Source organism: Drosophila nasuta, chromosome X (assembly GCF_023558535.2).
Source record: "Drosophila nasuta strain 15112-1781.00 chromosome X, ASM2355853v1, whole genome shotgun sequence".
Classification (NCBI taxonomy): Eukaryota; Metazoa; Arthropoda; class Insecta; order Diptera; family Drosophilidae; genus Drosophila; species Drosophila nasuta.
Genome location: NC_083459.1, coordinates 23995704 through 24023579, shown reverse-complemented (window position 1 = coordinate 24023579; position 27876 = coordinate 23995704). Strand labels below are relative to the sequence as shown.

General features: G+C 35.6%; 3 protein-coding genes and 1 long non-coding RNA gene across 4 annotated transcripts; 3 read left to right on the top strand and 1 right to left on the bottom strand.

Moving 5' to 3' along the window:
• The first annotated feature begins 589 nt into the window (after positions 1-589).
• LOC132795967 (uncharacterized) lies at positions 590-1338 on the top strand. The gene has a single exon (XM_060806950.1). The coding sequence runs from the start codon at positions 823-825 to the stop codon at positions 1198-1200; it is 378 nt and encodes a 125-aa protein (XP_060662933.1). The 5' UTR covers positions 590-822; the 3' UTR covers positions 1201-1338.
• Positions 1339-9580: 8242 nt separating this feature from the next.
• LOC132796378 (uncharacterized) lies at positions 9581-10054 on the bottom strand. The gene is made up of 2 exons (XR_009633550.1): positions 9903-10054; positions 9581-9823 (listed from the first exon to the last, which is right to left on the bottom strand). It is a non-coding gene; the product is annotated as an uncharacterized LOC132796378 (long non-coding RNA).
• Positions 10055-13984: 3930 nt separating this feature from the next.
• LOC132795816 (uncharacterized) lies at positions 13985-16116 on the top strand. Its single transcript, XM_060806723.1, has 2 exons — positions 13985-14736; positions 14852-16116. Exons 1-2 carry the CDS (start codon positions 14646-14648, stop codon positions 16063-16065), a joined length of 1305 nt encoding a protein of 434 aa, XP_060662706.1. The 5' UTR covers positions 13985-14645; the 3' UTR covers positions 16066-16116.
• A 2799-nt stretch (positions 16117-18915) lies between these two features.
• LOC132796662 (uncharacterized) lies at positions 18916-19606 on the top strand. The gene is made up of 2 exons (XM_060807912.1): positions 18916-18985; positions 19051-19606. The coding sequence occupies exons 1-2, from the start codon at positions 18934-18936 to the stop codon at positions 19566-19568; spliced, it is 570 nt and encodes a 189-aa protein (XP_060663895.1). The 5' UTR covers positions 18916-18933; the 3' UTR covers positions 19569-19606.
• Positions 19607-27876: the final 8270 nt, after the last annotated feature.

Genomic DNA, 27876 nt, shown 5'->3' with positions numbered 1-27876 from the left:
ATGCAAAGTAACAAGTTACCAGCCATGTCTCTTTACTCGATGCGTATTCTTACTCGCCAAAACTGCATGGCTAAGCAAAAACGTTGTGAATAGTGTTAAGAACATAAGTAAGATAGGATTGCGAAGAGTTTTAGGTGTGATTATATAACCAGTAAATGTTAAACACTCGTTACTCGTTACTCGTCACATTACAAATAGATTGAACGAGTTAAATAATTTTAAATACACTACTACTACTATTCTTAACATTCAAAATATCTAGAACGAGTGCTCAAAATTCTTCTTAAGCCAGCTCGTTATCCGTGAATTTTAAAGAGACGAATCGCTACTCCTTACATTAAAAATAGATTAACGAGTTGCCAAAGGCTCGTTACTCATTACTTAATAAAAATGTAAATTCTCACTCGTTAATGAAAGCAATGTTAAGGCGTACACCACTGAATATTAAAAACAATACTCGCTACTCGTTATATTAAAGATAAAAATATCGAGTGCTTAATCTGCACCAATTAAAGCACTCTCGTTAGCAACCTGAGTGACCTGCGACGTTTCAATACCTTGTTTATCTAGTATAGTATGCTGCTTAGTAAGCTCGGCTGACAAGTTCCAAATTCAAGTGTATATTTTGTACAACGGGAATTTCCCATATTTTACTTATTTTCTTCTTTTTTTGGAGCTTTTAGTTTTACCTCTCTTCTACCAAAATTCCGATTAAAACTACAGAAAAAAAAAACCAAACCAAAAACCGAAAACAAATCACTAAACGATACAAAATCAATTTCAAAGTCCAATAGCCAAATTAACCGACGAAAATTGGAAGAAATGAATCCAGCACGAGTGCGTCAGCCACGCATCATGCATCCGCATCCGGATCTGCAGAGGGTGCGAAATGAGGAGAGACCACATCATGACTATGATCGTTTCATACCGCCGCTGGTGGCAGCTCGACTACAGCTTGAGAATCCCTTGGATGTGGCACGATTCGTGCAGAATTTACGCATCATCTTACAGCGTCAACGTGTCCACTTCGATATGGGTGACGGCGACGGTGTTCATGTGTGGAGCTTGCGGACACCGCCACGTTCCACCGATCAGGATGGCGGTGGCGATGAGATGAGACAAGAGCAGCAACATCCACATCCATTGACTGTGAACGCCGAGTTGAGGCTTCTTGTGCAGGCAGACGATGTGCTCATCTGAAGCAAAAGTATTTGTGGCCATCTCAAGCGACGTCGTGATGTCGATTTGTGGAGCGACGAGCGACAAGCAGAAACGATACTAAAAACTGGCATTTGTTATGTGGATGTTACCGTCGAATATAGCCTATATCTTAACTCACTCTCTATCTTTATCTAACTCTTTTTATATCACTCTCTCGCTCCACATCATCATATTGCGTGTTTTTATACCCTCTACCAAGGCATAAGGAGGCATATCCGACTTTTGATCCGTCTTTCCGTCTGTCTGTCTGTCCGTTTATATGAACACCTAGATCTCAGAGACTACCAGAGATATAGATATATTTTTTTTAACAGCACTTGTTATATATCTACGCAGATTAAGTTTGTTTAAATTTTTCGCCGCGCCCACTTCCGCCCTGTAAATCGATAATAAATCGAGTAACAAGCGTCATTTTGAAGCTAACTATATTTATAACTATAACAATAGCCTTCAAGATTCCTGATTAGAAAAATTATAAAAGATATTTAAGAAATACTTCAGTATGGGAAAATTCGCCTACTTACCACGGATCTAAGTTGCTTAGGTTGACAATCTGGTATATTTTGCACTATATGGTAGTACTAGGTAAATATACTAAGAAGTAGCCTTTGGTATATAAATAATATTTTTGTGGTATATTAATTTGGTATATTTTTAATTCAATACAACACTATTCTGCTTTCATTACAAATGACCGATGCTATATTTTTAGTATTTTTTCGGTATATAAATTTGGTATATTTTAAAACTAATACCTTACTGTCTAGCTTTTATTCACAAAGGGAAGCGGGTATCTCACAGTCGAGCACAGTCAACTGTAGCTTACTTGTTATTTTTATTATTATTATTATTAGTCGTGTGCATCCTGAGACGCCTTCCCTAGCTGGTGTATTGTTTATTTCTGGCTAGCTGATGATGATGATTGTTGTGTTGATACTCTCACATCAATTTTGGGGGCGCCACAACACACACACACACTAACACACACTGCCACGTACGCATACAATAATTTCCTGTTCAATGAGCAATTACCGTAATAAAGATATATCTCGGCTCGGCTACTCTATTATAATACGCATCGCAGCCGGAAATCTATCGTCACCACCAACCAACTGTCTAATATAAACCCACACCGAGACAGACAGACAGACAGACAGCTGCAGACAGGACTCTAGGACATTAGGGTTCACAACAATGACGTTGCTGAGTTGACTCGCTGAGTGAAGAGACTGACATCAGACGGTCAAAAAATAGAAAAAACAGAAAAGAGCAGCTCAGTAAACAAGCATGAAGCGCTTTCTCTCTCTCTTTCTCTCTCTCTCTCTCTTTTGACTTGTATTGTAATTGTTTACCCATATAGACCAGAGAATCGGAGGGCGTGCCAAAAGCATTGACATTATACATATATTCCTATATATTCCTTTTCTATTTTTTGGGGATAGACCGTAATTGAGCAACAACAAAAGGTAACTTCAATTGACTCGAAAGTCGCAAGAATGACGAGAGAGATGGTGAAAGAGTGTGAGGGGGGGAGAAGAGTCTGCAAAGTGAAGAGCATAAAACGTGACATTAACTTCTTTAATGTCTGCTCTACTTGGTCAACAAGTGAACTTGATGAGTGTGTTTCTCTCGCACTCGCAATCTCTTCACTTAAAGTCTGTCAGCGCCTCTTAAAGTCTGTCATTTTTCCTTTCAATTTTATTGAGTTGAACAAAATTGATGTACATTAGTTATGAAATTATATTCGAGATGATAAATCTTGAATCTGTGTACAATATTAGTCATCAAATTAAAATTGAATAATATTTTTATAGTCTGTCTGAACACTACACTTATTAGTGCATTCTTAGTTATATATATAATAGTAAAATAAGTAAGAAAGCTGCAGTCAAGTATGCTCGACTTTGAGATAGAAAGAATAAGGCCGATATTCGTATTAAAATATACTACAAAAATACTAAAATATACCAAATACTATATTTGGTATATGGGTCTACCATTTCATTCTAAGTAGATCGTAAAATATAATAATATAATATAAAATATTATTATAAATTACGATACTAAAAATACTAAAACATAGCAAATGTAATATTTGGTATATCTATACCATTGCATTCAAAATATACCATAGAGTGCCAAATATTGTAGTGCTATATTAAATTTAAAGTACACCAAATCAATATACTGTAAATATACTTAAAAATACCAAATGATATATATGCCATATGCCTTACAGTGCAAAATAAAACAGATTGTCTTATTATATTAAGTTTAGTATTCAATACTAAATTTATTTAAAACAATTAGTATTTTTGTTTAGTTGAAAATTACTAAGAATTTTTCTTATATTTTTCTCTTCTTTTTTATTATATTTTGTACTCGAACTCTATAAATAATTATTAAAAAAATTTTGATTCTAAAATCATAAATTTATCTTTATTTAATATAGAATTGGAATATTACTAAAAATTATTCTCAGATTCTTTTTCCTATATATTAAGAGATTTCCTCCTCTTAAGTCCTGAACTCCACTTCAACTTAAGACTGTCTGAAATCCGCTTTGCAGCTCTGTATGAGCAACCCTATCTTAGGAATTGCAAATGCCTTTAGACTTTAACTCACACTCTGCTGGCACATTTGATGCTTTTGTAAATTTCATCAGTCATCAATTAAGTCAAAGAGAATGCGAATATAATAAATCCTTGACACGATTGGGAGGTCGAGCTGCTTGACTTATAGAGCTTCGCAGCTGCGTAATTGGAAATGGAAATAATAGTCTTTTTGGGAGGGGTAGGAACACAAAAGAAAAAGTAATGTAATTATTATCGATTGCCCCAAGTGAAATAGTACATATGGAGTGCAGCTTTAAGGCTTCAATGAAAAGGAGTGATGAGGAGTTAACACAGCAGTGGAATCCAGTCTGCCATTAGCAGACAATGTCGAGCTATCAGACAACGCGGTGGGTTTAATTTTTTTCTGATATGGAGAGTTTGGTTGGTTGGGGGTCTGATTGGTTTGTGGGATGCATGCAACATGCTGTGGGGCACATTTTATTGCTTTATGCATTTAATGAAGTGTTGCTAGAGCCAGGAAAGACAACCCTTCGGCTACGGCTTTGGCTTACGCTTTCACTTTTCACTCGGCCTGACAGCCCAGCAACATATCAAACATTTCTGACAGCCCAGCAGCAGAAGCAGCATTGCCTGACTATATGACTGTCTATCTGTCTGTCTGTCTGTCTGTCTGTCTGTCTGACTGACTTGACTGCTTGACTGACTGGTTGACTGATTGATTGACTGGCTGCACGACTTGGAGAGTTGCGTCTCTTGCTCGCATGTAATGCATAAAGAATGAAGCTTAAATAAAAGTTGGGAGATGAGAAATAGGATTAACTTGTCACACAATTGAATTTAATTTTCCATACACACAGCATCTTAAAAACCAGACAGCAACAGCAGCTACTTCAGTTCTGTTCTGTTTTTGGGGCTGAATTCCAGTTGTTGTCGTTGTTGTTGTTGTTGTTGTTGGCATGGTCTATTACTTTCACATTGGGGAATTGAGCAGTTTCATTTTTCTCTCAGTCTGGTTGGAAAATGCTTTTGTGGTAATCTTGTGCTACGGTTTTGTAATGAAATTACTGGCTCCTCAGATTTGTCAAAGCAATCAATACTCTCTCCATTGGGGTCTCTCTTCTTCATGTTGTTTTTTTGGGTGGGGGTATTTCTATGCTCATAGCTCAAGCATTGTGTGCTGGCAAATTGAGGAGCCGGTTAACCTTTTTGTCGTCATACACATACATAACATACACTCGCAGTGATTTGCCTGTCTCTGATTGATCTGCCTGTTTTGTGAAAGCTGACGAAATATCCTGGCGAATAATTTACACACATACGCACACACACACACACAAGAGAAAACAAGTACGAAAGCTTCAGTCGAGTGTGCTCGAGTACGAAGTACCCGCTAGCCACTCTTAATAACAGTAAACTAGTGCGGTATTATACTAAAAATATACTAAAGCATATTATAATATACATACCAATGAATATATCTTGTATATCGACATTCTATCCGCTACAGATTCTTAATAACAGCAAACCTGTACGGTATTATTCTACAAAATATACCAAATTAGTATACCGAAAATACTAAAATATACCGACTACCATATTTGGTATATCAATATTATACCCGATAACCATTTTTAATAAAAGCATACGGTTATACTCTAAAAAATATACCAAATTAATATACCAAAAATATACCGAAGACTGTATTGGTATATCCATATTTTACTCGCTACCGATTTTCAGTAAAAGAAAACCAGTATATATATATATATTATTCTAAAATAAATACCGAATTAATTTATCTGGGATATTGATATTTTATATTTTCAATAAAAGCAAACTAGTTCTATATTACGCTAAAAATATACCAAAATAAAATACGAACAAATACCAAAATACACCGAAAACTGTATCTGTTATATTGCTATTCTACCCGCTAGTCATTTTCAATAAAAGCAAATCGATATTATACTAACAAATGTACCAAATTAATATACCAACAAAATACCAAAATAAATCCAAGACTATATCTGGTATATTGATATTCTACCCGCTACCCATTTTCAAATTAATATACAAAAATACTAAAATATACCGCAGTCAATATCTGGTATATCGATATTCTACTCGGTACCCATGTTCAATAAAAGTAAACCATTATTCTAAAATATATACCAAATTAACATACAAAAAAATTTTTTAAAAAAACCAAAGTCTACGTCTGGTATATCAATATTCTTTTGCATTCAAAATTTAAAAAAATGATATATCTTATGAAATGTTCATACACAATACAAATACAAATTACAAACAATTTGCTGAAGTCACAAAGTTATAATACCCTTCTACCCTAAATGTAGCGAGTATCAAAACACATTCAAGTGCATTTGCTTTCACAAATGCTTCTGCTTTAGCCAAGACAAAATGTTTGTGCATATTTTTGCAGAGCAAATCATTCGCTTGAGTTCGTCCAAAACGTATCGACTCAGAGCTCTCTTATTAAAGTTGATCGATTGTTCAACTAGAATTGCTCAATCTCCTTTATCAGATTAAAGATTTCGTATAATTCTTTTAATTATGTCAACTCATCCATCATTCATTGCAGCACTGCATCACACCCTTCACATGTGGGGAGGGAAGCAACAATTTTAAAGGACATCACATGACAAACTATTCCACACGCCTCCCGCCCCCCGCATATTTTATCCTTTTGATTAGCGCACAACAAAGAGTGCCAGACGTTCATTAACTGTCACACAAATCGGACAATCACTAGGCCAAAGAGCAAAAAGCGAAAGAGAGACGCTGAAGGGAGAAAGGGTAAGGGTTGTGTAGTGGTGACATATGCCAGGAGTCAGCAGTCGACAGTCGACAGAGTCGAGAGAGAGGTGAATGGAAAGCTTAATTAAATAGTTGGATATTTGTATAGCTGCATTGAAAATGCTTTTGCTGTTGCTTTTGCTCTGGCTCTCTCTCTCTCTCTCTCTCTCTGTCTATCACACATAAAAATGTCTAATCCATTTGCCCGACACTTATGCACGCCTGCACTCTGGGGATTAATAAACGTGGCCCAGCTTGGAATTGTATCAACCAAGCAAGCAGCTAAGCAACCACCAACCACCGCCAATATCAACATCACACCGCACGTTGCCAGCCAAATCAATTTCAACTGTCAACTGTCAATCAGGCAACAATTCAATCACGCAACGCTCTGGGATTCCAGCGTCTTCTTTTTCTTTCTCTTCATTTTGAGATGCACAAAAACGCTTTTTGTGGTTCAGCTTTAAAGCATTATAAATTATGAAAGCATCCGAGACACTATATAGTATACAGTAAAAACAAAAAGTAAGAAAGCAACAGTCGAGTGGGATCGACTGTGAGATACCTGCTACTCAATTCATAGTGAAACTAAAACAGTGTGGTATTTATTTTAAAATATACTGAATTAATATACCACAAAAATTATAAAATATACCAAAGGCAATATTTGGTACATAGATATATTACTACATTTAAAATATGAGTACATAATATACCAAATTAATATTCCGAAAAAATACTACAAATATACCCAAGGCCATTTAAGGTATATTAATAAAGAATTACATGCAAAATCTACCACATAACGCAAAATATACCAAAAATTAATATACTGCAAAAATACTATAATATATACTGAGTGTCATATTTGGTATATCTTTACAGAACAACGTTCAAAATATGCTATAGAGAGCAAAATATACCAAATTAATACACCACAAAAATGCTGAAAATATTCCAAAGCCTATATTTGATATATTGATGCAGTCACACATTCAAAATATACCATAGAGTGGAAAATACCGAAAAAATACTTCAAATATACTGTATGTCATATTTGGTATATTGATGCAGTATTACATTCAAAATATACCACAGATAACAAAATATACCTCATTAATATACCGCAAAATGACTAAAAAATATACAAAAGGCAATTTAACATATATTGATATACGGATATGTCTATAGTATGACGTCTCGGCTGATCAAGAATATATCATATTATATTATATATATCTTATGAGGTCAGAAATGCCTCCTTCTGCCTGTTACATAAATTTCTTGCCCCCACAAATTTATAATACCCTTCTACCCTATGGGTAGCGGGTATAAAAAAGGGATATGAAATGCCAGGCAAGATTTGGTTACTGGTTCTGTTTCGGTTTCTGTTTGTGGGCATTATTCATGTCGCAAACATTTGCTCAAGAGATTTTTATGAATTACTCCGGCACAATCGTTACAATTGCAAGCCGAGTTCTCTCCCTTTAGGCATTTACAGCCATATTTTTGGCCTACACTGATTTTTATTGGTATGTACGACGACTTTTGTATTACCATTTACAACTCAGCGCGACTCTCAATCTTCCTTAAGGGTTTCTTTTTTTTCCTCTTCTCTTTAGCCAAGCAGTTGCTTGAGCGTTTTTACTCGACAAGCTGCTGTTGCTGCTGCTGCGGGTCACAGCTAAAATTCGCAGTCAAAACACATGTCACGTATTCTGCTCGTAATTATGGCAAACGTGAGAAATTTCGTTAAGATTTTGCTTGGCACAGTTTTATACTCTAACTTAGATAGAGCGTATTATCATTTGCCTTTTTCTTTAGAAAATCACTAAGAATTTTTCTGACTCTATTTCGTATATAAAGAGATTTCTTCTTCTTTTTTAATGTCTACTCGAATTCTATAAATATTGGATAAACAAGTCTTATTAAATATTATTTATTTAATTTCTTAAGAAATTTTCCCTTTCTCTTTAATACTGTACTCGAATTCTATATACATACATATATGGTTGTTAAGCAAGTATCGATTCTGAAAAATCTATTTTGATCTTAATTTATTATAAAATTTGAATATACCAAAAAATTATCCTCAGACTCTTTTTAAAAGATTTTCTCATTTGTTTGTAATTCTCGAACTCTGTAAATAATACTAACTCTACAAATAATTTTAAAACAAATCTTGATTCTCAGACACTTTTTCTTATATTATATAATATTAAGAGACTTCCTCTTCTTAAACCCTCAACTGCACTTAACTCGTCTTAAGACAGTCTGAAGTCTGCTTAAAGCTATGTATGTTTTTTTTAGTATTATTTATCTGTATTTCAAGTTTTTCGGTAAAAGTACTACGTTTTATTAGGTAAGCCAATGCATGTTGTTTGTTAAAATGGCATTTAAAACATGAAAATATTATTATATTATAAAATTCGATTTCAAATATTCATTATGGCTGTTTTCTATTCTTTTCTGTTAACTGTTTCTTCTTCTATAATATAAAAAATCGATTTACAATATTTTATCTAATCTTAGTGTATTGAAAATTCAATCTTTTCCCAAGTTGCAATTTCAATTCTTGGCTTTGCATTGTTTTTGTGTTGTCGTTTGCTGCCAGCGTTTTGCTTTTAGGTATAATTTTTGGCACTTTCATTTCGCTTAACAGTCAGTCAGTGAGTCCTTTGCCCCTTTCCCCCTTTGCCAACGCCCTAAGCTCCTGTGCCCTTGTTAACATGTGTATTCACTTTTAGACTTTTTACATTTGGGATTTGCTTTTCGGAAAATGAACGGCAGGCAAAAGGTTGCGCCCTCTGTCCTCTGCCACCTGCAGAAATTGTTATTTTGTCGCCATCTAAATAATGCTTTGACCTTTGAGCCTCCGACAAACGAACATTAATCATAACCGTAGTTGGGCTTGAAAAGTTCTTCATCGTTCGGCAGACAGCATAAATAATGATTATGCCTCAACATTAAAGGGAATATAAAGCGAAATTTCTTTATTTAAATTCTCACATGTTTTGTTTAAGCGATTACATTTACATTACTGTTGTCCACTGCTGTCAACTGTTGCACATCTTTTGCCAACTGGGCTATTAACGCATTCACTCGGAGCACAAATTCTCTGACCAATCCAGTTCGTGTAATTGGCTCAGTTGTTGTTGTTGTCGTTGCTTTACTTGTTGTTGTTTGAGCCATGCTCCACATAACCAACACTATCCATAAAAAGGCCAATAAAGACTTAAATAAGTCGCAATTCTACACAAATTTTATTTGCAATAATTTGCTGCTTACATCCGAGTAGAATTAGCAAAAATGTGCATTTGTTAAGCATTCTGTTTGCTGGCCATAAACATGTGTAAGTAACTAAAGTATTTTGGCAATGTCACTGGTCATAAATAGTATTGGCAAAGGGATGTATACGTGCTCGTTGCGAGACTGCCGACTCACGTAGGATGACGATTAGAGGCTACAGTGTTGTATAACACTATTTGTTAACTAACTAACGGTGATTAGAATTATAATTGAAAGACACTACAGTGTTGTATAACCACATTAGGTTTGTAAGGAAAGCAAATACTGATTAACAATAGAATTTAAAGACGCTCTACACCATAAGTTAAATTTAGTGAACAAACTAATTCTGAGTAGCAATAGAATTTAAAGAAGCTTAGTGTTGTATAACACCATTAGGTTTGTGAGGAAAGTAAAGGCTGCTTATCAACAGAATTTAATGACTCTCCAGTGTTGTATAACCCGATAAGTTAGTTCGGCAAGCGAATGCAGATTAGCAATAAAACTTAAAGATGCTTCAGTGTTATATATCGCCATTAGTTTTGTGAAAGAAGTGAATGCATAGACGCTCCAGTGTTGTATAATTAGTCAACTATTTATAATGATTAGCAAAAGAATTTAAAGAAGCTCCAGTGTTGTATAACACCATTAGTCAACTATTTATACTGATTAGCAAAAGAATTTGAAGAAGCTCCAGTGTTGTATATCACCATTGCTTTTGTGGTGAAAGTAAATGCTGAGAAGCAATACTTTTAAATTACGATCCAGTGTTGTATAACACCATTCGTAGAATGCACTACAATTCAATGACGCTCCAGTGTTGAAGAACACCATAATTTAATAAGGTAATGCTGATTAGAAATAGAATTTAATGACGCTCCAGTGCTGTTAGTTAACAAACTAATGCTGACTAGCAATTTAATTTTAGAAAGCTGCAGTGTTGTATGCTATATTAATATAGAATTTAAAGACACTTCATTGTAGTATAACACAAGAACACAGTAAAGAATTGAATTTAAAGTGCTGTTTGAATTATTTCCCACTGTAAATATTTATTGATATTTTCATTTAGTATATATTTAGTATATGTTTTCATCACTATACATAGTTAAAATATTTTTCCGCTATTTCTTTTTTACAAAACAGAACAAGTGTAAATTCAATATTCATTTTAAGTTTGGAAATCGATTTTATTTATTTTTTCATCATTTTAAGTTAACAAGTTTTGAAAGTGAATATTAGTTGAAGACTCATTTATAGATGGTTTGAATATATTGCTTTCCATTTCTATTTAAATTTAACCAACTACTGGCAGGCCTCCAAGTGCTGGTGCACCTCCACCAGGCAAAACTGAACCAGCTACTGGAATATTACCAAGACCACTAGTCAAAACAGCTGCCGATCCTGAACTTACAGCTTGACCTAGAGCACCAGAAACAAGGTCAATAGGAAGTTTGGCCACATTAGGACGCGCTGAGATGGCAGCCAAGCAGTAGACTAGAAATAGGTTAATTTAAAAAAAACATCGATCGAGCAATTAAAATCGTTTTAACCTACCGCACAGGACGAAAGCGACGAGGATGATTTTCTTGAACATTTTTGCAGTGTTTTTTACGTTGTTTGTTTACGTAGACTCAAAGTATTTCGACTGATTATTTCTATCGTCAACACGCTGACTTTTATACCCAAATATAGTTCGCAACTTTGATCTGTTCTAAAGCACGTACTTTTCACAACAAAAATGTAAAGCGTGCTTCAAGCTTAATAGACTGCTCTCCCTTTCCCACTCTCTCACGAAACTTTTGCAACTGTTCTATCATTCATTAGTTAATCATACAATTGAATTTAATGAGGCTTCAGTGTTGTATAACACCATTAGTTATGTGAGGAAAGCAATTGCTGATAAGCAATAGAATTCAAAGTATTCTTGGAATTATTTTCCACTGTAAATAATTTGTGTAAACTTAATTTAGTTTATTTTCACTTTACGAGTAATTTAAATATAGAAATTTGACGATGCGATAAATTCAATTTTCACTTTAAGTTTGCAAATCTTTTTTATTTATTTTTTCAAAATTGTTGGATAATTATAGTTAACAAGTTTTGTACAATAGTTGATGACTCATTTGTAGATGGTTTAGATATTTTTTGTTGTTTTTTTGGTTTTGTGGAATTCTTAGCCAACTATTGGTAGTCCTCCCAGAAGTCCTGGCAATCCTCCAACAAGTCCTCCAACAACTGGCAGACCACTGACTGTACCTAATAAACCAGACACTGCTCCAGATCCCGCATTAGTTGCAGCATCGGGAACAATATTGCCAACCAAATCGGTCACTTTGCCGAGCTGAGGACGAGCTGAGATGGCAACCAGGGAATAGACTAGAAATAGATTTCGTTACAAGTTCAAAAAGTACCGATCGAGGATTTAAAAACTATTTTACTTACCACACAGGACGAGAGCGACGAGGATGATTTTCTTGAACATGTTTGGAGTGTTTTTTTTTTCGTTGTTTGTTTAGGTAGACTCAAAGTATTTCATCTGATAGTTTTTATCGGCAATTCGCTGTCTTTTATACCCGAATATCGTTCGAAACTTTGATCTATTCTAAAACACGTTTTTTTCACAAAACTTTAATGCGTGCTTCAAGATAAATAGACTGCTATTCCTTTCCTGTTTTCCGACTCTCTTTTTCTCCAAGCTTTTTCTACTCTCATCTCATTAATTAGTTGGTGTCTAATACTCAACATGCACACTGCATAGGCGCATAACATAATTGCGTTTCATAATTAGCCACAGTCTACAGCCAGATAATGTTTTAGCACCCTGTTGTGAATGCTTTTGCTTACTTGTTTATTCAATTTAATTTTTTTACAGATTTTTGTTTTGTTCTGTTTTAATGACATATGTTTAGGGCGCATTTATATTTGGTCACGTTTACTGTAAGTAATTAAATATTTAACATTCTGCAACACGACAAAACAGTGACAAAATTTCTAGTTGCAGACTGTGCGATACCCTATTATAAATAATAATAATAATAATAAAAAAGATATTAATATGAATAATGATAATAATAATGATAGTGACAATGATAATGATAATGATAATGATAATGATAATGATAATGATAATGATAATGATAATGATAATGATAATGATAATGATAATGATAATGATAATGATAATGATAATAATAATGATAATGATAATGATAATGATAATGATAATGATAATGATAATGATAATGATAATGATAATGATAATGATAATGATAATGATAATGATAATGATAATGATAATGATAATGATAATGATAATGATAATGATAATGATAATGATAATGATAATGATAATGATAATGATAATGATAATGATAATGATAATGATAATGATAATGATAATGATAATGATAATGATAATGATAATGATAATGATAATGATAATGATAATGATAATGATAATGATAATGATAATGATAATGATAATGATAATGATAATGATAATGATAATGATAATGATAATGATAATGATAATGATAATGATAATGATAATGATAATGATAATGATAATGATAATGATAATGATAATGATAATGATAATGATAATGATAATGATAATGATAATGATAATGATAATGATAATGATAATGATAATGATAATGATAATGATAATGATAATGATAATGATAATGATAATGATAATGATAATGATAATGATAATGATAATGATAATGATAATGATAATGATAATGATAATGATAATGATAATGATAATGATAATGATAATGATAATGATAATGATAATGATAATGATAATCATGAGAATGATAATGATGCGAAGGCGATATCGTAAAAATATACCAAAAAACATAAATCCAACAAATTGTCAACGATAGCAATTAAGACCCCATTTTTGCCGTTAAACTATTTGTCGAGTAATTTTTAGGTAGCAACCTTATTAGTACACTTTACAGGGTATTCAATTGTTGTGCGACATTCCGTAATTGTTACATTGTAGACTCAAACTAATCGCTGGCTTAGTAAGCAAATACGTTTCACAATTATTACTATAGAACGTGAGCTAGGAAGAAAACATTAAGCGAACTATCTAGCGGCTGTTCAATAAAACTAAATACAAATATTAAATTAACTAAAAATAGCTAATTGCAAATCGAATCAATGTTTTTTTAAGAGCTGCTAATTAATCTGTTCGATGCTGAAGAAGTTTTTAATTAAAAACTGTGCAAGATTTATTCCCTCGATTATGTTTTTTCACCACCTTCCACTTTTGATGGGTGCTCAATCACTGCAAGTGCGACATGCTGACAAAATGGCAAACGCATCTTGGTGGCATCGGTTGATTGTTGTTGTTGTTGCAAGTTTACGTGCCTCACCCAAACGACAAGAAAATGAAAGCAAAAATGGAAGCTTTGCTTCCGTTCAACACGTGGTTCAGCTATCGTGTCTTTCCGGTATCGAAAATGCTACCGGCAAAAAGACATCGACAACAACAACAAAACATCGACAGCAATTGCATCGCTTTGTGCGTGTTGTAAGATTGTGATCTGGGCATGATAAGTAAATTGTGAAGCTCACGTACATTCCACACGTTTCCGTGTGCGACGTGTGCGTTCCACATCAATATAAAAATCCATCAGATGAGCACAACGCAAATCAGTTCAATTAGCCAAATTTATAGTGCAGCATCGCAGCAACTTCCAACTTGGAGAGACTAATTAAGGAATGACTAGAATGTCGATGTCGATGATGATGATGCGGCCAATATTGCCAGCACGTCGGCAATTAATTGCTCTCGTTGTGGTGACAACATTAGGTAATTAGTGTGCCATGTGGTCGACCTGTGGCTGTGGCTGCGCATTGGCCTATTCGTAATTGATTTTCAGTTTCAGTTTTGCCTAAAACTAACCCATTTTGACAAACATTTGCAGCCTGCTGTTGCCTGCAGTTAACGGGGGCCCAACAGAACTCCACGTTTGTTGCAACAATTGTCAGCTCGAATAACACGTTGCAGCTGGCAAACGAGACGCGACTCAATGAAACGATAACCATCAACATCAGTGAGATTATTGCCGCTGCTGCTTCGGATGATGATACAGCGACAACAGCATCGACATCGAGTACAACAGAAGCGACAACAACAGCAGCAGCATCGAGTACAACGGGGGCAACCACAACAGCAGCAACATCAACCACAACAGCGGCAGAAACAACAACAGCAACATCTTCCTCCACAGCAGCTACAACAGATACCTCAACAACATCCACAACGGAATCCACAGCAACGTCAACAACATCCACAGCAGCAACAACATCCACAACAGAATCCACAGCAACTTCAACAACAACAGCAGCAAGCACAGACACTTCAACAACATCTACAGCAGCAACAACATCCACAGAATCCACATCAACTTCCACATCACCAACAACATCCACAGGATCCACAGCAACTTCAACATCCACAGAGTCAACATCAACATCCACAGCAGCAACAACATCCACAGAATCCACATCAACATCTACGCCAGCAACAACATCCACACAATCCACATCAACATCCACTCCGGCAACAACATCCACAGCTTCCAGCACGACATCCGCAACAACAGAAGCAACAACGACACCAGCAACATCCACACAGTCCACTTCAACATCCACAGCAGCCACAAATGCCACAGAGTCCACAACAGTTGCCAGCTCCACCGAGTCGACATCCACAAGTTCCACAACGTCCACAGCAACGCCAAGCAGCAGCTCAACAACATCGACAACAACAACGACAACTCTGGATCCTTATCCCTTGGCACCTTATCCCACAGTTTACGGCCAGTTGGCAACCCTGGACATTGCCAAACAGTATCGCAAATATCGCAAGGAGCGCAAAGGACGCAAAGGACGAAAGGGACGCAAATATCGACGACGCAGCACAACAACAACAACGTCGACTTCAACGACAACCACAACATCAACAACTCCATTGCCCGATGACAACAGCAATGAAGATGACAACAACAATGATAATAGTAATAATAATGGTAATGAGGATGTGAGCATTTCGGCTGATGATTTAGTGTTGTTGGAGCCGCTGCCAGAGTTGCCACTCGATCTGGGCAACATTAACAATCAGCGCATCGCTCCATAATCTCAGTGAGAACCAACAGAGAACAAACTCATTAAGTAATAAAGAGACAGATATACATATATACATATATATAACCATATTTTATACTTTTTTAAATAAATAAACAAAAAAAGAAACTCGTGTATTTTATCACGACGCAGCATTTTCAGTTTTGTGCTGAATTAACGCAATTTTCGATAAGCGTCGCAACAAGCTGAACAATTCATTAACAAGCTTAAAGACAGAGCGGAAAAGATATGAAATATCAGCAAAGAAATTGTCTTCACCTGACTAGCAAAAATAACTTTAAAAAAACTAATAAAGAACCGAGTTTTAAGATATGAAATTCTGAATTGAATAAGAGATTAAAAAGAAAATAAATAAAGAATTAATTTGTGAGATTGAGAATGAATATTAATCACTGAAAGATTAAAATGTAAGTATAGAACATAGATTGTAGAATACGGAATATAAAATATAGAATATAGAATATAGAACACAGAGTATGGAATAAAGAATATAAAATATAGAATATTGAATATAGAATATAGAATATAGAATATAGAATATAGAATATAGAATATAGAATATAGAATATAGAATATAGAATATAGAATATAGAATATAGAATATAGAATATAGAATATAGAATATAGAATATAGAATATAGAATATAGAATATAGAATATAGAATATAGAATATAGAATATAGAATATAGAATATAGAATATAGAATATAGAATATAGAATATAGAATATAGAATATAGAATATAGAATATAGAATATAGAATATAGAATATAGAATATAGAATATAGAATATAGAATATAGAATATAGAATATAGAATATAGAATATAGAATATAGAATATAGAATATAGAATATAGAATATAGAATATAGAATATAGAATATAGAATATAGAATATAGAATATAGAATATAGAATATAGAATATAGAATATAGAATATAGAATATAGAATATAGAATATAGAATATAGAATATAGAATATAGAACATAGAATATAGAATATAGAATATAGAATATAGAATATAGAATATAGAATATAGAATATAGAATATAGAATATAGAATATAGAATATAGAATATAGAATATAGAATATAGAATATAGAATATAGAATATAAAACATATAACATATAACATAGGACATAGAATTAGAAGAGTATCGAAACATAAAAAAAAATTATGAAATTATGGGAAATCACATTTCTTTTGTTTTTAAAAGTGAAACTTTATTTCTTTTGACCAAACATAATATCGTTTGATTGCTAAATATATTTGTATGGGGAATTTGCTGCAGTTTGCTTCTATTAATTGCACACTTTCAATATGCACTGAGATGTTTAGGCAAAAAACAACAACAACAGCAACAACTGGTAAATAACAGTTGGTGTGCAATTAATTTAGCAAATTGTTTGCTCAGCACAAATATACACACACAGACACACAACATGCAGCACGTGAGGCAAGCGCATGTGGCACATACAACTCGCATATATTTGCTTGAAGTTCGAGGAGCAGCAATTGGATGGAGCAAAAGGGGAGAGGAGAGAGCTGGAGGGAGGAGGCTTCGGCAGCAGCCGGCGCACGTTTCACTCTCGACAGCCTTTGCCTGGCCTCCTCCTCCTCCTCTCTTCCTTTGCTGCCCAGGCGCACTAAACAAATACAATTTAACTTCCACTTTCAACACATCAACACACACACACACCCAACTGCACACACACACACACACAGTTTTACCCCTCTTGCAACAGCATCTCCCTGATAATGGCCAGCAGCCAAGTCAATTAGCGCCGCTGTCAGACCGTCCAAGAGTCCAGGACACGGCGGCTAGTGTCGAAAGTCCTGCGAAAACGCATTCAATTAAAGTTGACCCCAGTCGAAACTTTTTTGGCCCAGTTGGGCAGAAATTATTGCTACCCAAAGCAAGCAAATAGGCAAGCTGCAGTGGGGAATGCTCGACTAAGCGATACCCAATACATATTATTAGAGATTACAATATTTTAGAATAAGTACTCTCTTCTCTACTCAACTCTACTCTACACAACTTAACCTACTCTACAGAACTCTACATAAATCCACACAACTCTATACAACTCTACACACTACTCTACTACACAACTCTACACAGCTCTACACAACTCTACTCAACTCTACTCTACCCAGCTTTGCACAACTCTACACAACTCTACTCTACTATACTATACACAACTCTGCACACAACTCTACTCTACACAACTCTACTCTACTCTACACAACTCTACACAATTCTAAGCTACTTTACACAACTCTACACAACTCTACACATCTCTACACAACTCTACACAACTCTACATAACTTTACACTACTCTACACAACTCTACACAACTCTATACACTACTCTATACAACTCTACACTATTTGACACAACTCTACATAACTCTACACTACTCTACACAATTCTAAACAATACTACTCAACCCTACACAACTCTACTAAAGAAGATTACCTATTAATCACATAGTGATAATACTCTTCTATACTGTGGCTAACGGGTATTAAAAGCACTGAGAGTGTGAGCCATACTTAACTCATCGACTAATCAAAGTGACAGCTGACCAAGAGGGTGCATTGAACTGTGCTGCTAAAGAGAAGAGGTGGAGAGCGGGGGGAGGGTTGGGATTTGGGTCTTGGCTATCGAAATGCTCGCACCTGCCGAAGAAGCGCAGATTGGGCGCTGAGCGCATTCAAATAATGCACACGTGCTTATCATCTCAGAGGCAGCACGTGCTCCATGTGGACCAGAATGTGATGGAAGAGCTGCTTAAAAGACGCTAACGGGACTGCAGCAAAACACACAACAAGCGCAGCAACGCAACGAGCAACAATGCATGCAACTATGAGGCAACAATTGGCAATCCTTCTGCTCGCCACTCTGGGTAATGCAACAACAACAACAATATTGCTGTAAAGCAAATATTGATTTTCCCTTTTTTCCTTTTAGCGTTTGAGCTAAGTTCGGCTTGGCTCTTTAAGCTACCGAAGCTGGAGGATCTGGTGGAGAAACTCGATGAGAAGAAGCAGAAAGAGCAATTGAAAAAGCTCGATTTTCTCAATTGGTTTGCCGACAAAGAGGAGAAGAAGGTGGAAGAATGGGAAAAACTCAAGCAATGGTTTGAAGATAAAAAGCTCAAAGAGCTCGAATTCTTCGAGAGCAAAAAGGAGAAACTCGACGATGAGATCGAAGGTAAACTGCTGAAGAAGAAGAACAAGATAGGAAAGAAGCAAAAGACACGAACAACAACCGATTGCTATGAAGCGACCACAGAGAGCACAGGATACGAGGAGAAATCGTATCAGTCAGCGGAACAGCAGGAGGATGAGGAGGAGCAGGACGAACAGGTGGCGGTGACGAAGCAAGAGAATTGCGGATGCAAAGAGAGCAAGAGCTATGGGAACAGTGTGCCCACCGCGTACGATGTGCGTGAGGATTACGAGGATGGCATTCGTTATTTCACATAACATGTTGTGCATAATTACCATTTTTAATAAAAAAAAATACATATATATACGATATATACATATTATGAAAATACTTACGCATAGCTGAAGCCATGCCCCCTTTGAAGGCCGCCCACAAAAGTGGCTGGCATATTATGTGATATTTGTCTTGACGCCTGCATATCATTTGCATATAAATTGAATTCCCAGCTTTCGTTTCATTTCGTTTCGTTTCTCACTCTCTCACACACACACACACACATACACAGCCAATATTTTATATGTACATTTTATGTCAGCATCGCGCTTCAGCAACATCAACATTGTCCTAGATCCATCAAACCTCCCCCCCAACGCTACCGCCGCCACTCGCCGACAGGTGGCGTTTGCAGCCGCAGCCGCAGCTTTTTGGGTTCAGAATCATTCGCATAGCATCGCCACGGCGACGCTTCATCAAAGTTGTCAGCGTCGGCAATGACACATTGTGCCCATTATTTGCATAAAGTAAGAGACTTCGCTTCGCTCCCACTCACTCTGCATATATCAGTGTGCCACAAAGTGGTTTATCCTGTCGTTAGGATAGACAACCGAAAATGAAATAAGAATTGCAAAAAAAGAAGCCAATAATAAGAAGCTGCAGCGAATGCACCTTAAGTCGATCTCATTTGTAAGAGCAGCTCAGACAGTCTGTCGCTGTATGCAAATGCCAGTCTAGTTGCCATTTCACTCACACATATGCATACGCATATGTTTACATGGAGGAGCAGCTCAAGCTAGAGCTTTGAGTAAATTCGGTGAAAATTCACAGAGACAGCTTTGTCTATCGAAAGCTCATTTAATTTCTTGCATATTTGTTCAAAGCGCTGCTTATTTTAATTAATATATTCTAGTCACTCACCGTATGCCAAATGCAGCAAATTATTTATTTTATTTTCACAAACACATTTGCTTTGCAAAAACACAAAAAAAATTAACAAAAAAAAAACACTTATACGCTTTATTTATTTCATTTACTTTACTTTTCAAATACAGCAGCTTGAAAAAAAACAACAAAAAAACACACACTTATTTCCTTTCATTTATTTGCTTTACTTCACGCACACATATGCGTGTGTTACAAGGAATTGGCTTCAACTTAAAAAAAAAAAACACACACACACTTGCACTTATATTTTTTCCTTTCATATGATTTGCTTCACACGCGCACACACGTAGGCATTTACTAGAAGGAATCGGCTGCAGCTGGACAAAAAAAAACACACACACACTTGCACTTCTTTCTTTTCATTTGCTTCGCTTCACACATGCACACGCGCGAGCTGTTGCTCCATGCAACATCGTGAGGGGAAGTGGGGAGAGAGGTAAACTTTTTTCAGCATAGACGAGGCGGCGTCACTTTTCACCTTAACCTCACTTTTGCAATTTGCACTCGAAAAAAAATTGAAAAAAATGCACTTGAACTATTACAATTGCATTATTTTGCAACTAATTAGGTAATTAAAGCTTCTGTGCATATTATTTAATAATATAAGCAGCTTTTCCTGCATTTCCACTTGCTTGCATTTAACTGGATGCAACACCAACACTGCAAAACATAAATTCGGCTCAATTCGAAACTTTAATTAGCAAAAAAAATAATATTGATTAAAAACATACACTTTGCACTAAACACAGCACATTTAAAACACAATTTAATTAACCGATCACGAATTAATATTGAAAATGCGCAGCTTCCACTATTCCCAACCGTTTTCCATTGTCGCGTTGCACAAACTGCTAAAATTGAAGACTGCACAATTTGTCCTCTCTTTTCGCATCCTTCTCTGCTGATCCTCCCGGCCCCCTCTACGACCAATAAACCACACGAAATTCCTTGCTCCGAAGTCCGCTTAAATTTACGACGTACAAAATTGCGAACCGAAGTTGTACTCAAAAGCCGATCACCATCAACGAAGTTTTCGTAAGTACAATGCTGGCACATAGCAACAGACAGATTGGCGACGGCTGACAGAAAAGCAAACCCACATCTTCTCAACTCTTCACACTTGTCAAACGATATCACATTAGGTGGCAGCTCAAAGCCATTATACCAAAAGTACCAATGACAACTGCTGCTTGCAAATTGTACCACATTTAATACAAGTGTACCAAATGTACCCAAATTAGAAGCATTGCTAGAATGTACCAATGTACCAACAAACGAAAATGTGGCAAATGTACCAAATGTCCCGTTAGCTGAGTGCGGGGGAAGTGCGGTGGGGATCTGCAATATGCAAAACGAGAGAGAGACAGCGACTCGATGAGCAAAGGACAAGCTCTCAAATTCATAGGCTGACCAGTTAGTGCGTGACGAGAGCACAGCTCGGATATCGGACGGTTAAACTGTGCATAAAATTAATTCGCCTGATCGGTTTGATTTATTAATAGTTAATATAAAAAGATAATAATGCTAATTGTGTAAAATTGGCATTCGATTCGTAATTTGCTTTTTTTTAATATTTTTTGTGCGCAGTGCAAATGCAGTAATTGCCAATTGGCAACTGCTTTAAATGTGTGTGTGTGTGAGTGAAAAAATATTTAAAAGTGTTTTATTTAGTTTAATTAGTGTGTGCTGCTAATATGCTAATGCGTAAATAGCAGCAAATAGTAAAATGTTGTGTTTTATAATGTTATTAAGCATTTTTTTTTAAATTTTTTTAATTTTTTTCGCGTTTGCAAAGTGAAAAAGTGAGGTTAAGGTGAAAAGTGACGCCGCCTGTTCTTCGCTGAAAATTTTCAGTTAAGCCCTCTCCCCGCTACCCCTCTCGATGCTGTGTGGGGCTGCAGCTAATTTCGTCTACCACACGCATTTGTGTGTGCGCGTGTGTGTGTGAAGCAAAGCAAATGGAAAGAAAGAAGTGCAAGTGTGTGTTGTGTTTTTTTTTGTTTCAAGCTGCAGCCGATTCCTTCTAGCGCACGCATATGTGCAAAGTAAATCAAATAAAAGAAGGAAAGAAGTGCCAGTGCTTTTGTTTTTGTGTTTTTTTTTTTCTTCAAGCTGCAGCCGATTCCTTCTAGCACACACAAATGTGTGTGTATCAGTGCAAATAAAAGAGTACAAGTGTTGTTTTTTTTGTATTTTTTTTTTTGCATTTATTTTTGGTGATTGTGTGAAGCAAATATTTGAGTGCATAGTGAAAGTGTTTGTGTGTGTGTAAATGAGTGTCAGTTGCTGATACCTGTGTTATTCATTCATCAAGCGTAATGGACGCTGCTCTTGCCAACGGAAATGCTTTTTGGTGAGTGACCATATTTTTTTTTTGTACATATTTAAAATAACTTTTGTCGTGTGACCAAATTATATGAAGAGCTTTTGCGGCGCTTTTAAAATTTAATTTTCTTAAATTGGGTTATGGTATTTTTTTTATGAGTAGTGGTAGATTTTGAACAAATTCTTAGTATATTACATTATTTTACTTTAAGAGGGATATAAAAACTTTTACCGAAGCTGTTTAGTTTGATGGACAGCTTTCCAAACGATTGCAAACAGCAAAATCAATAAGCAGCATTATTGGATTTTATGGCTAGCAATTAAAGAGCAGTTGCAGGGTGATTTACAAAGGGGGTTGCTGCATAGACAAGTTCTATTAGCTTATTTCTCACATTGTTAGTAGATTAGAGCTGCAAATGCCTCGTCCATTGGCCCCAAGCGGCTGTTTGCAGTCCCCAGCATAATCAGAATTCTTTTTCGTCGTCGTTGTTGTTGTTGTTTTTGCTTCGCCAAACTATGATTATTTTCCAATTGTGATATCAACTGAATGCGAAGGCTGAACAAAAAAAGGGAGCAGGAGAGTCAACGATGAGTACGATGTCATTCTAGTCAACTGTTACAAGAAACTTTTGCGAAAACTTCAAGACCCCAGACACTGAGCTAACGAAATTGGGGGGAAGGGAGACAACCAAATGGACAACAGATCCAGCCTATGAGCTGAAATAGTATAAATAACAAGGTATTGCTATGAATGAACGACTGAACAATGCCCTGCTAACACACCAAGTTTGTAGAATTCTATTAAATTTATATATAGTATAGTTTACGAGTAAATTTTTGAGAATGTTGTAGCAGCGTTTAATTTATTGATATCTCATTATACACGAATATATTTTTCTTATGTTATTATGTAATTTAGAGAACTTGAAGTTTCCTAGAACTATATTGAAACATTTAAGGTTCAACTTTTCATCGATTTTAAATGGAAATTCCAATTACTCTATTTATTTATAAGTATTATTATGATTTATTTTTATAATTTTTCTATTTATATTTTTATACAAAACAAATATAGAAATTCCATTTACTCTATTTATTTAGAAGTATGCTATTGTGGTTTCTTTTTATATTTTTGTACACAACAATTATGAAAATTCCATTAGTCCCATTGAGTTATAAGAATTCTGTTGTGATTTCTTGTTATATTCAACAACTTAAAATTTTTTTTTTCGCTAGATTCTAAAATATTCCCTATAAAAATTACATAAAGTCATATCTACCTAAAATGCATAACCAAGTTTCTTACAGGGTATTTGACCACATGAGTTGGGCAAACTTTTTCTGCAGCAGCTTTTTGATAGCCCAATTTCTTTCATTGCTCGTCCGCAATTGTCTCTCTCTCTCTCTCTCTTTTTCGTTCGCTCTCTCTTTCAGATCAGGAGACGGGGGTCAATCTTGTTAATTTCGATTGCGTTGGCGAAAAAGGGCGCGGGGAATGGGAGAGGAAGGGGAGAATGTCTAGAGTTGTCTGCCTAATTTCAGTGCGTTGGCGTTCTGGGGTCTCTAAAGCAACCATCCCCATCCCCATCTCCATCTCTATCTATGCTATCAATCCCATCTATCTATCTATTTATCTAACTGTCTGACTCGGAGTTCTCTCTCTGTCTCTGGGATGTCTGCTTGCTTGTTTTGGGGTTATGCACGCATGTGGCGCTTGGGGAGAGAGACAAAGAGAGTGAGAGTGGGGGGCCTGGAGCTGGCTGATGATGGGGATGGGTTACATAGTCCCGTAATCGCAATTAAGATAATCAAAAAAGTTTTGACTGTGGACTGACAGTGCGGTGTTTTTACTTTCGTCTGAGACTTGCGTTTTCTTTACTTTCCCAATTCTTTGCTTCTTCTTCTTCTGGTTTTTTGTTATTCTTCCTTGTCAAACTTCTTGCTCCAGTGGCCCATCGTCTTTTTTTTTGGGGTTAAGGAGCTGCGCCGCAATGTATGCTACAAGTTTTTGCAACGCTCAGAAAACTGTCGTCCATGGCTAAAGTCGTTGTTCAATTGCCAGAGCGACGAAAACTGCTGTGATGAGGACGTTAAAAGCCGAAAAAAAAACGTGGGGAATAAATATTGCATATACTCTAGATACCCTGTAATTAAGTCACTTACAAAATTTGGTTAAATTGCAACTAATTCTAGTATTTTATATATATTAGAAGATTATATTTAGATGGTGTGTCAACTATACGATTTTATAGAATTCTTTTTATTGCTCATCTCATAAACTGAACTGGAAAAACTTCAAAGTGTATGCGTTGATACCCAGTTGGAAGAGTTTTATGCGTAAAGGGTAGGAAAGGAAAAGTTTGTCTGGTCAAGATTGTTGGGCTAGCAGTTGTTTGCTAGGATTTGCGCCAGGGTTACCACGGCGCGTTTACTTTGCGCGCAAGTTGATGTCCAACAATGTTTTTGTTATTGCATACTTTGCGGCTATTACGAGCATTTGAAGTTCTCAGCCAGAATTTGAAGTTTTATTGCGCCCCAAGAAGAAAACACCGAGACCAGCAAAGAAACATCACCAACAGCAGCATAAAAGCTGTGGAAAAACTTGAAGAAATTGTCATCATTCCATGCTTCAGCTTTACTTTTCATTTCTCCATTCTTTTTCTCTTTATTTTTTTGTGATTACAAAAGTTGGCAATTAGCGCTGTGGAGTGAGAGAATTCCAAATGGAGCAGAGGGGGAAAAAAATGTTCAATAGTTGTATGCAGTAAATCTGACAGAGATTTTCCAACTCATGAGCAACGAAATCAATTCAAATCAAATAAGGCAACGCATATATCACAGTCCCAGCAGGTGAAAGTTTTAACACACACACACACACGCACACACACATACGCACACGGAAGCGGCATTTAGCTGAGCACACAAAGCGACTTCCGGACTTGCGGACTTCACTTTGGATGTGAATGTGGATGCGGATGCGGATGCGAGCCAAACGAAATGAAAAGCCCCAAACGAAAGTTGGACATGAGACCCAGCTCAAAGCGAATGCGTTGCGACAGGCGTCGAGACATCGCACAGACGTGCCACATTATGTGGCAGACAGCGAACAAGAGGAGTAAGAAGAGGAAGAAGCAACAGCAATGCCAAAAGCAAAGGCAAAAGATGAAGACAAAGCCAGCTAAGGGTAGCAACTGTCAATTGCTGATTGAACACTGTGCTACAAGCTTTCGATTCGTTTTAATTTCATTAAAATATTTTTATAGAAATATATAAACGAATTTTTCATAATTTTATAATATTTTCAAGTTCCTTAAGTATGTTTTAAATCATCTGAATATGAATCTAACTAGAAATATATTTCATATATTATTAAAGTTCCTAAAGTAGGTTGGGTTAAAGTATCTTAACAGGAATTTATTTAAGAAAACATATTTTTAAAGTTCCTAAAGCAGATTTTCAAAATATCTTTGTAGGAATACATATACATATTTTGCAAAATTCATAATTCATCTTAATATAAATGTAATGACAAATATATTTTCTTTAATTTCATCTAACAAATTTCATAATTTATTAATGTTCCTAAAGTAGATTTGTTTAAAATATCCTAATTGAAATATGTGTATATATAGTTTTTTAAATAGTCCCTAAAAGAATATATAAAATAAATATATATTTGTTTTCAATTATTCGAATTTCCAATTAAATTATAAAAAGGCGTTAAACAAATTTTAAATTTCACAGAATCACAAAAAAAAACAAAATTGGTGTAAATATCAAAGCCAAATAAAAATTAAAATTAACAAAAAAAAATACCATTAGAGAAAAATAGTATTTAGTTTTGAGTCCCCTTTCTCTTTGAAACGAAGCTAATAAATGTTAAAGTATTACAATATTATAATATGATGTATTTATAAATATTGGAATATTATAATATATTCTTTTATCCGCTTCACAAATATAAATATGTATATATGTTAATTGTCATATAATATGTGTAAATATTGGAATCGATTCTTTAATTCGCTTCGCAGTTTTGTAGACCAGTTTAAGCAGTGGCCAGCATCAAAGGAAAGGGATAAAATCAACAGTCTGAAGGGGTCAGCTGAGCATAATTTATGCAAAACTAAATTTGCACTTTAAGATGCTATTCGAAGCTGTCAGACAGACGTTCAGCGAGTGGAGCAAATAACTATCGCAATGCATTTCTTTTGCCCGAAAAATGCCAGCAATTAAATGGAACATGAAATTCTCTGGCCAGACAGAGAAAGTACTTGGCATTATTTATGGGTCTCGAGTAGTTAGTTTTGTCGAATGCAGGCCAAAAGCCAGAAGACAGAAGATAGAAGACAGAAGTAAATTGCTTTTCAAAGAGAAGTATCTAGAGAACCATTCACAATTGCAATTAACGAACAGAGTCAACAGAATCTGCAAAGTGGAGAAAAGAAACCGCTTGGGTCAACAGAAAATTTCATTGAATACGCTTCGCTGGTTCGCTTCAACTTTCGCTTTTCCCCCCTCCTCCATCCTGCGATGATTTCCATTTCCTTTGGCTTTCGTTTTCGATTTGCATTTTGCTGGGTTATCGCCATTGAAGCAAAGCAAACAAATTAAATAATGTTAATAACAAAATCTTGTTTTCAACATAAACAGCCAGATATGCAAATGACTTCATAACATTGAAACATGCTGAGTCGATGGATGGATGGATGGTTGAAGGGAGGGGTGTGGAAGGGTGGAAGGGGTGCACAACAAACGATATGGATACGAATTTGATGCTGGACAAGACACGTGCCACAACAAGCCGCAACGTGCCACAACCTTTCAATGTAAATACTCCTCCCACAAACAACTTCCTGCATACTTTGCATTATTTCTTGTCGTTGAAGTGAATCAAAGCCAAAGTCTGTTGCCACCCAATTTGCATAGATCTGCTTTTGTTTGAGGGTCTCTTGAGTTGACAGTACTCGAGCAGCTCAATCAGTCAGCTACACAATGAGTAGACATAGATCAAATTCAATCAACAGCTCACTAAACTAATGCCACTTGATGTGTCTATTAATCGCATTAAGCAGCACA

Coding starts and splice junctions, on each gene's coding strand:
- LOC132795816 (XM_060806723.1), top strand. CDS start 14,646: ATGACTAGAATGTCGATGTCGATGATGATGATGCGGCCAATATTGCCA. Junction 14,737..14,851: donor CGTTGTGGTGACAACATTAG/GTAATTAGTGTG, acceptor AAACATTTGCAG/CCTGCTGTTGCCTGCAGTTA.
- LOC132795967 (XM_060806950.1), top strand. CDS start 823: ATGAATCCAGCACGAGTGCGTCAGCCACGCATCATGCATCCGCATCCG.
- LOC132796662 (XM_060807912.1), top strand. CDS start 18,934: ATGCATGCAACTATGAGGCAACAATTGGCAATCCTTCTGCTCGCCACT. Junction 18,986..19,050: donor CCTTCTGCTCGCCACTCTGG/GTAATGCAACAA, acceptor TTTTCCTTTTAG/CGTTTGAGCTAAGTTCGGCT.